This window comes from Mus caroli, chromosome 15 (genome assembly GCF_900094665.2).
Source record: "Mus caroli chromosome 15, CAROLI_EIJ_v1.1, whole genome shotgun sequence".
NCBI lineage: Eukaryota > Metazoa > Chordata > Mammalia > Rodentia > Muridae > Mus > Mus caroli.
Window position 1 is genome coordinate 6,760,309 of NC_034584.1, and position 10,578 is coordinate 6,770,886.

A 10,578-nucleotide genomic window follows, 5' to 3' on the forward strand; every position below is an offset into this window, starting at 1 on the left:
ACCACCATCACCACCATCACCACCACCACCACCATCACCATCACCACCACCACCACCACCATCACCACCATCACCACCACCACCATCACCACCCCTTGCCACGCAGAAACAGAAGAGTGAGTGATCAAGTTCTTAGAAATTTTGAATGATTAGAGGAAATCCTTGTGCTTTGATTGGCAGGTTCACAACAAAGAGCAACTTGAAAAGTATGCCTACTAAGAGAGGGACCAGTCCTCAGAAAGGTTTCTGCCATGTCTTTTTCCAAAGGAGAAATTGTAAGGTGTCCTTCTGAGTCCAAACCTTCTTCACTGAAATTATCCATCAGTCACTCGACAACATCCATCTCTGAATTACACTTTAACAAGCAGTTTGTAGCTTCTCATGCAGGGATGTCGATGGGAAAGCAGAAGCCAGAACCAACAGAAGTGGGAAGGAAGAGTGAGTATGGATGGCCAAATATTCACAAAGCACAGTGATACATATGTCAGAACAAAGCACATTTTTTTGTATGCCAAGTAGAAATAATAATAATAAAAAGGAAGGTTTTGTGATTTTTTATTATTATTTTTTTTATTATGTATTTTCTTCATTTACATTTCCAATGCTATCCCAAAAGTCCCCCATACCCTCCCCCCCTTATTTTTTTTATTTTGTTTTTGTTTTTGTTTTGTTTTTGTTTTTGTTTTTGAATGAGCATTGTGTATCAGACACTGTGCTAGGCAGAGTTTACTCTGTGTGCTCTTGGGTACTGGAGTTCAATAGGAAAACCAAGTCACCTCTCTGTCCCAGGTCTCTGCAGAGTGTGGCTTTTTAAGAAGCAACAAGTTGAATCGTTCTGATAGGAGTTATCCAAATGTCTTTGCACTTTGAGCTACTTTTCAAGAAATCAGTATTGCATGGAACTAGTAGTTACTGCTGCCAAGCCACACCTGCACTTAGGGACTCCTCCTCACAAGTTTTAATCACAGTCTCGCCATTCTGTACAAACCATTCTTCATAGCCCATTAGTAAAGAAACAGAATGCATATAAGGTTCTATGTGACTTTTATTTTACCAAAACTTTCCCCAAATAACATCCTCCTTCCATTCCCCTTCCACGGGCCCTGAGACCTGGAGATGTAAAGGAATGTAGGGAATGCTAACATTTACCCTGAGTAACACTTATGGACCTTGCTCTGATATTGGCAAAATTAATTTGCACTCAGAACTTAACCAATTGACAAGTGGTAGGCCTGTGTGCCAATCTTTCTGTACACGCAGTGATGATGTTTGTCCAACTTTTGTTTTCAAGAAGGCATTCTCAAACTTCCCAACCTGATAAAACTCACTCTGCAGCTTGGGAATTCCCTATCTTAGAAATAGCTTCAGATGGAAGGAGAACACAGATTGGCACCCCCACCCACCCTCATTTACTAGTTGTCTTGCTAGAGAAGCTCTTCTCTGATCTTGGTGTGTAGTTGTGGAAAGTCTGCCTCATCTACCTCCAGTGGAGGGGAAGAGAGTGATTCAAAGCAGTTGTCTCCTATATTTCTCATTACTCAGAGGCAGCTCTATTTAGCTAATGTTCTAGAATGAACCTTGGGCAAGGTTTGGACTTGATACCCCAGGTATCAAGGGTGAAGGAGAAGTTTTTCTAGATGGAGTCTCTCTCCTCATCCTCCCATTTTTCAGATTCAATAGATATTCCTTCATCCTAAAGAAGTCAAGTGAGAAACATCTTGAAAAATAGTTTTATAAAATATCAGTTAGACCATAAATTGGTTGTATCTTGTTGTCATGCATTTAAAATGCACATACTCATGGACCTAGGAACCTTTCTTCAAAGATTTGTTCAAAGGGAGAAAAAAATAAGCACACACAATTCTGTGTCCACAAGTGGTAGAGAAGGACATATTAAATAAGGCATGTCTCCAGCATAGAAATTGTCACGCTTATCCCTGAAGTAACAAGCTGGGCAAACTGGAACTGATTGCTTCCCTTGAATCCAGCAGAGAAGTAAAGTTGCAAAGTGAATTGTCATCCTGAAACTTAGAGAGACAGTTGAATCCTAACAGTACAACCAAGACCTTTCCCGGAGCAGAAGTCACTGGGACCATGACTAGCAGGAACATGGAGATAGTGTTGGCAGACTACTGGAGGCTGGGTATGGACTAACATGTAAGGAGAAATCGCTGCCATCCACCATTAGGGTGATTCCTAAACATTCATTTGTCTTATCTATAAGAATATCCCTGGATCACCAGGGTTAAGATCACCATGTTGCTGTGACTTCAAAAACAAATGCAGAAATATACTGAAAAGTCTTCAGTTTAGCAAGGATCCATTCTCCAGGGAGACTGATTTTGCCAAAGCCTCATAATTGTGTGTGTGTGTGTGTGTGTGTGTGTGTGTGTGTGTGTGTGTGTGTTTTAGAATTATAAATAAATGCTGGGCATTCTTAGTATTCTCTCGTCTTCTGTAGCAGTTAAGGTAGAAAAGAACAAAAAAGAACAGGTAACAAGAACAAAAAAAAGAGCTTCAAATACTAGACTGAAGCTGGAAAAGGGAACAGGCAGGAGTACTTTATTGTTTGTGCTGTTATTGTTATTGTTGTTGCTGTTGCTCTTGTTGTTTCTTACGTAATTCTATCAGAAGAGTAACTGTGAAGACACAGTCCTGAGATAAGCAGCTCCTGAAAGACTGAAGTAGAATCATCAGAGTCCTGGACTACTGTGCTCACCTACACCTCTATAGTTAAAAGAGCTGCCAGGCTGTAGAGTTGGCTCAATAGGTAGCAATTGCCCGATGACCTGACTTTGATGCCCTGAAAGGAAGAGCACTGACTCCTGAAAGTTGTCCTTTGGCCTCCTCATGAGTGACATACATGTGCCCACCCAGCCACCCACACTCACACTAACTAAGATAGTAAATGATTCTTTTTTAATTCTGAGGGAAAGCCAATGGCAGCAGGGGCCCAAAGGCAAAGGTAGTATGTATCACTGGGAGGCTGAGGCAAAGGGATCAGGAATTAAAGGCCAGAGTACATAGTGGTAACACTATCAAAATCAATTCAAAAACCAAACACACTCAAGAAAATTTAATACTCTAGTTCCTGAACTATGGAAAACATTCCACAGAGCCCCATTTCTAACTAGGCTAACAGAAAATCTCATACTAAAGGTCTCTTTGCCTCAGAATCTATCACACATCCTGCACAGCTTTCATCAGAAAGAATCACAAAGGATGCTAAAGTGCTGAGATAAAAACTAATATCTGAGGAGACAAAACAAACATAAGTACCAGACTTGGATATTATATAGCCATCATCGTGTGTGTGTGTGTGTGTATAAGGTTTTGTTAGAGATGAGTGGGTGCAGATACTCCTTCAATGCTTTTGCAGTTTCTATTGACTAGAGGCATCTTTTCTATACTTTTACTTTTAAGCTGTGTTTTTCTTTGCAAATTAAGTAGAAATCTAGCAAGTAGCAGACAATCTAATAATTTTGCTCTACTGTTTGGAGAGGAATTGTTTTGGGTTTTTTTTTTTTTAATCAAACACACTAGTCTGGATCTTTTAATTGGAAACAAGACTCCATTAACATCCGAGTTATCACTGGAGGATACATACTAATTCCTGCCATTTGTTGATTATTTCATGATATTTTGACCCCTTTCTCTCTTCATTATCTACTCTTCTAATGAGATTCTGTCTTTCCTATATTCTCATGGTTGTGAAAGAACCAGAAATAAAGATGAGCATCAGAACCGTGTTGAATTATGGTCAAATCACTAAAGACAGAGACTGAGAAAAGACTATGGAAGGCTTCAGGAGAGAGCAGTTTTACATATAAATCCATGTGTCCCAGGTTCTCGTAGCCTCTCCTACCTAGATGCCCATGTCCTATCCAAGATTTGAGGAACTCTCTTCTGTCATTTTCTTTAAAATGTTTCCTGCTTCTTTAGTTTGCACCTCCTCCCCTCGTCTCCTTCTTCTCTTTCTATGACCCACACATTCGGACTTTGAATGGTGGCTTGGAACTCTTGCAGTCTCTATTTTTACCTCCTTCATTTTCTTTATTATCATCTGAACATTTATATTTGTCTGTCTTTCAGACAGACAAATGTCTGTGCTATTCTCCAGTTGACCCACTTCGTGGTGAAGATTCCAACAACTAAGTTTTTATGTGATTTATGAATATTTTCACTGCTGAAATTTCAATTTGTCTTTCTATTTTCAAGCTCCTTGTTGAATTCTTTCATGTGTATGCTCGCCCTCCTCATTTTGCTTGGCAGTTTATTCCTATCTTGCTAATTCATCTGGGTGTGGATTTATGCCTTCTTTAGATTTGTTGATGATTCTTATCATTCTTTTCCATGTGGGGCTATAATTTCATCCACTCAGCTAACCTTAAAATCAGTTATTGTGGAATTTTTCCCTTTCAAGGAGCCCTGCTGCCTTATTTTTGATATCACTTGTTATTTCTGCATTGTAATTTGTACGTCTGGATGTGGTTTATGGGCGGAGCCAGCTGCAGTTACTATCATATATCCAGTTTCTCAGACACAAGACTGAGGTGAACCACAAGCCATTGGCCAGTTATTCCTAGTTTCTATCACTTAATTGTCTGCCTTTGAGGAGAGTAAGCCCCACGGGTGTGAAAACCAGCGCCTATAGAGTACTACCGTACCCTGTCCTTAGGTCTCTGACTTCCAGCTAACTACATTCCCATAGACAATCACTTATCCCCCTTTGTGGAGCCCTGATAGTTAGCATCATTGATTGGTGGACCTCAATGAGAAACAGTCTACCCTGTGACTCCTACTGACTTCCCACTGAAAGGAGCTCCCCCGCATGGTTCTGACTCGGTCTCTCTCCTATAATTAGACTGGCTCTCCAAGCAAATACAAGGTGGATCCACGCCTGGCCCTTCCTGGACGATTCCAAAAACTGGACAATGAAGGGGAACTTGACCACTGAAGCGGCAGACTCAAATATGAGCCTCTCAAAATGGGTTCCACCACCATCGTGGCCAAATGCTGAGAACAAGACAGAATTTTTCCAGTGCCAATAATCTAGTCTCAAGGATGCCTGCCTGGTTAGACTTTAAATTTGCTCAGTGACAAATGAGATCAGTGTTAATTGTGGTTTTGAAGCAGCTCATGTTTGCTTTCTTTTAGCTCAGCCTCAGCCTGCTGCCATCTTGTTCCCCCAGTTTCACATGTCTCCATGTGTCTCTCTCTGTCTCTGTGTGTCTCTCTGTCTCTGTGTGTCACTCTCTCTCTCTCTCTCTCTCTCTCACACACACACACACACACACACACACACACACAAAGAGGAGTTTATTTTTCAGTTTACAAGGCTCTGTCTGTTCACAACTGTAACTGCAGTGTGTGTTTTCTGAAGTTTTAGCTTTCTCTATCCTTAGCCAGCCCCTGCTCTCTGGAGGGTCTCAGAAGCCACTGAAGTGTTTCACCCATGGAAGCACTCTTTCTCTCTATTTGTTCTGCTCTAGAAATTTTCTTTAAACATTCTCTCTAGTGGCTGCTGAGACATCAGTGCCTTCCTGATAGCAGCCATCTCAGTAAGTAACTGACTGGTAACTTCTCCTCAGCCACCCTGCTCTGTGCACCAAAGCCACAAGTGATCACTGACAGTTACCAGCGGAAGATTGTCTCCCTCCCACTCGCTTCACGCTTCTCTGGGCTTGAGTGGGCCTTCACTCATCTCTCTACTTAAGAAACCACATTTTACCATCATCAGAATAACACCCCTCCCTGTCCCTTTAAATAAAAAGAAGTCACAATCACTCACTTCTGCACAAATTATTCAAAATGTACTATTTAGCTTCCCACTCTGGAAAGTTCCTCATACCCAGTGCTTCACAAAAGCTCAAATCTTAACAACTGCCCAAAAAATCCCAGTCATGATGATTGTAGCTTCTAGTGTCTCAAAGGTGAAACCAGTGGTGCGGATGAGCTGAAGAGCATAAGCCAGACTTTGTGGGAGTCAAAACCTAATGCTTCCACAATCCAATAACAACATTGCCGACCGACGCTGTGCTGAGAAAGGCTTTGTGTCCACTGCCCTCGTTGATGTAACATCCTGAAGCACTTGGTCGACCACATCACACAGATGCTCCCTACAGCCCTGAAAACACAATGGGCCTGGGATCCCAGCAAGAGATCACAATTTATATTGAATTTATGGCAATTCGTCTTTACCTTGTACCATTGCTGCCTGAAGGCATTCATGGGTAAAACGTCATTTCTTGGGTATTATTGTAAGATCTGTCAGAGCCAATTGCCTTTTTTGTTAGGAGCAAGTTGGACATAAGAAATGAAGCCCAGGGGAAAGTATGGAGGCTGAGCAGAGAAGCTAGAGAAAGATAGACAAGACAGCTCTCACAGATGGTAGCCTGCCTCTTCAGCTTGGTAAGTGACTCTGGCACAGTCTCTCATGATAAAATACCCTTCAAGGCTGGAAAGATGTCATGGATTAAGAATGTTTGCTATTCCTCCAGAGGACCAGAGTTCAGTTCCCAGCACCCATGTAGGGCAATTTACAATTGCCTATAATTCCAGCTTCAAGGAATCCAACACCCTCTTCTGACCTCCATGGGCATCTGCACACATTACACACATACACATAAATAAAAATAGTCAACATTTTAACAAGAAAACTGAAGATACCCTCCAAAACAGTAAAATGTCTTTACTGTGAGGCTGTAGGATGATATAACTAACAAACAAGAACTTGAAGAAGGCTCAGGAAGGGATCAATAATGTCTTGTTCAAACCAATGCTGAGAAAACATTTGGGGAAGAGAAAGCATTTTAAGCCTGCAAATTATAGGTGAGATGACATAAAATACAAAGGACACAAAAGTCGCCTCTGTCTTCCATATTGATCCTCTTAGACCTCTTTAAATAAAGATTTTCTTGCTGACCACAGTGTCTTTCCCTGTGTACATATTCCTCACTGAATACTCAACAAGAGCACAAGAACAGAGGAAACTTACCACAGCACTTCCTGCAAGACTGTGGATGGTGAAAGCATCCACCCCACCTTTTCATCCTCTCTAATTTTCATTGTGTTTGTCAGTGTATCTCCTATTGGTACTGTTATAAACACACACACACACACACACACATTGAAATCTGCTTTTGAATGGCAGAAACCTGGAAGGCATGGTCTCCTAGGCAGCTGGTTTAATCATTATATGATGGTTCTGGGTGGGAATAAAATAAAGACAAATATTTCACGTCTCATACATGTACATAAATCAAAAATGCTCCTGAGCTGAAAGTGTAGGTAAGTCATATAATCTTTTGTCTAGCCTGCTCCAATGCCCTGGAACTGACTCTGAGCACAACAAATAACAACAAAAATGTTGTTGCTATTATGTGAAAATGCATTCATTCCAAACATTATACATGCTCACAAAAAAGATCTATAAATATATTGATCGTTGTCTGTAGAGCTTAGACTTAGATGGCAATGGGACTGATGAATAAAAATGTGTGAAATTAAGGATATTATAAAAATAAATCACACTAACTCCACAATTGTCAACTCCTTGCTCCATTCGAGCAACTGAAAGGATCTAAGCATATCCAGGGCTTTCTGCAGCTTTTCAGCATCCTCCGAATGTCTCTTACCCTGTTGTTCATGTATTTTCTCTACCACTCCATTTTTTCATTTGTTGTAATGCCGGGGTTGAACTCAGGTCCACAAATATGCTAGACAAGCACCTACCTACACCCCCAGCCCCCTTTTACTTTTATTAGGAAACAAGGCCTCGTGAAGTTACATAAACTAGCCTTAATTCACTATACATCCTAGAGTGGCCTTAAATTTGTGCTCTTCCAAACTTAGCTTCCCAGGTTGTAGGATTACAGGTATGAGCATTACTTCCAGCTAAATTAATTTCACCATTTGTTTATGCTGATTGTCCTCCTATCTTTCTTATTAGCATCCTTAATTTCTCAATCCTTGACCCCTCCAACTACATCCTGGTCCTCCTTCCATAATGTATTACTTTTCTCAGTGTTGTGACAGAAAGAATAACTGACATGGGGGAAGGGTTTGTTTTGATGTATGTATGGTTTATGAGAGCACAGTCCTTCATGCTAGGGAAGGCATGCATGGAAGATGGGCTAGCTTGGCCTGTAGCAGTAGAAGTAGGGAACAATTGGTGATTCAGTGCTACAAACCAGGAAATAAAAGAGCTTGGATGAGAAGGAGAATCACCCTTCACTCTCGTGGTCATAAGTCTACAAGATGGGCACCAGGGATGAAGATTCCATAATCTCCCAGAACAGTGTCGTCGACTAGGGACCAAGCATTCAGATACATGAGTCTATTAGGGATGCGCTTCATAGTGAAATCATAACATCTTTGGCTCCTAGCTGTTTCACAGAGCAAAAATCAGTCAGGTCAAATTCAGAACTCCCAGTTATTGCACCATTTAAAAGCTAGCAATCTCTTCTGTGATTCAGACAATCTCTTCACCACATGCCCTGTTGATTAAAAAAAAAAAGTTTAGACTTTTAATATGTAGTGGTATATATTAAGCACTTCTTTTCCAAAAGGGAAGGGTGGAGACAGCAAAAAATACTGGGCAGAAACCCAGCAAGGAAAGCTCTAGGTGTATCATCTGAATTACAACTGACTTGGCTAGACCCAGCTTCACTCGTGTGCCTGCAGATTTCAAGTGTTTCTGAATATCCTGGGGTCTCCATCGTAACCAATGCTTCACCTTCACAATGTCATACAATGGCCTAACATGGCCTTGTGGCAGGGAATATGGCAGGCAGCACATCTCCACACTGTGTTAGCTTTTCTCCTGGACCTATCTCACAAGCTTCCATGATCCCATCACTCGTTTTGCATGCCTACACAACAGAACCACATAAATGTTTGCAAATTCTGCTGCCAGTTATAGGTGCATCCTATTCCCCCTTCAAGCTTGACTGCAGACGTCTCAGGGTGCTCACACCCCAGTGTCAGGAAGAACCTAGCCTGCCATGCTGAAGCAGGAAACCCCAAGATTAGTAGTTCTCAACCAATGGCTCACAATCCCCACAGGGGTTGCACGCATATCAAGATATCCTGCATATCAGATATTTATATTACAATTTATAGCAGTAGCAAAATCACAGTTATGAAGGAGCAATGAAATACTTTTATAATTGGGGGTCACCACAACATGAGGAACCGCATTAAGAAGGTTGCAAACCACTGCCCTAAAGAGAAGTCTCACCTTTAAGGCACCACCTCTGTTTTCTTAGGCAGAATGTAAAGTATCTCACTAAATGCATAAAGGTCTGTAACAATTAACACCACTTTGTCCACATCCACTTTCTCTGCAACTATCAAGTTCCAGGTCTGTAACCCCAAGTTGCAATTTTTCACCTCGGTCAGTTCCATTTTCTTCTCAAATTTCTCATTGTAAATTTGGCTAAAGCTGTAGGCATTGACTGTGCCACAGCCTGAATCCCATGCTGTCCTGAAATTCTCCCTCCCCCAAAAAATACCCCATCAAGTTTTCACTCAGCCTCACTCGATCTCCAGACACAAGTTGAGCCAAGGCAGACATTTTGCTAGAACATAGCATGAATCACCTCTGTTCCTATTTTCGATTTTGTCCTTGTTTTCCTCCAAGATTTTATGAGTAGTCTTTACTGCCCACATTCCTCTCCCAGTCTGAACTCTTACCATAATGGCCCATTAGGTTTCACTGACAACATTCTAGGGCATCTCTAGTCTGCAACTCTAAATTTTTCTGTATTCCTTCCACAAAGCTGTTCTAGCGACCTACAGACCACAGGGTCAAGTTCATTACAGCAGTGATCTCCACTTCTCAACCAGTTTGCTGTGTCAGTTGCTTCTCTCATCACTCTGACTGAAAACCTGACAAAGAAGTCAATGGAGGAAAAGTTTATTTTCACTCATCGTTTGAAAGAGTACAGTACATCATGTGAGGATAGGGATAGCATGGAGACTGAATCACCTTGGTCCCTGGCAGTGCCAACACAGGGGAAGGGTGTTTGTTATATGATACTAACCAGGAAGAACATAGCCTAGGGTGGGAGTATAGTTAGCCAAATACTCACAAGCTCCTTTCCAACTAGCTTCCATATCCTGAGGAGTCCCCAAACCTCCTATACCAGTGCCACCAGCCAGGGGCCAAGTATTCAAACACATGAACATAGGACTAACATTTAATATCCAACACAATTTTGGACATAAACCTTTATATCTAAACTAACTCTGTCACTGCCCTTCTGCAGAGCGATTCACTCTGTGACCCTGGAGTAGAATGGAGCACGAGGCCTGCACAATGAGCAAACACTGTTCTGTCCTTTCCTTCTCAATCCCTCATGTCCCTCTCCCTTACCCTCTCTTCCCTTCGTTCCTAACGTCCTTTGCTGCCCTTCCTCTCTCTTCTTGTCTCCTTTTCCCTTTCTCTGTTTCTTGCCTCCATTTTTCTCATTACTTAAGGTACTATTCCTAATAAAGTCAGGCTCTGGAGTTTACCCAAGTCCATTTATAGTCAGCAGTCTGCAATTTCCTTTCTAAAGCCACCCCGCCTCTTCT

The 10,578-nt window shown here is 41.6% G+C and overlaps 1 protein-coding gene across 3 annotated transcripts in view; it reads left to right on the forward strand.

Annotated features, from left to right (window-relative positions):
* Prlr (prolactin receptor) overlaps positions 1-6,569 on the forward strand; it is a 171,249-nt gene extending 164,680 nt beyond the window's left edge. The window contains exon 11 of one of the 3 annotated variants that reach the window (XM_029469742.1): positions 4,865-4,945. Coding sequence is in view for 1 of the 3 variants with exons in the window: in XM_021182971.2 (XP_021038630.1) it covers positions 4,865-4,957 (93 nt within the window). In the remaining 2 variants the exon portion in view is untranslated. Of the gene's footprint in view, positions 1-180; positions 509-4,864 lie in introns of those variants that run through there. The other 2 variants (XM_029469743.1, XM_021182971.2) reach the window with 2 other exon arrangements.
* The last annotated feature ends 4,009 nt before the right edge of the window (positions 6,570-10,578 follow it).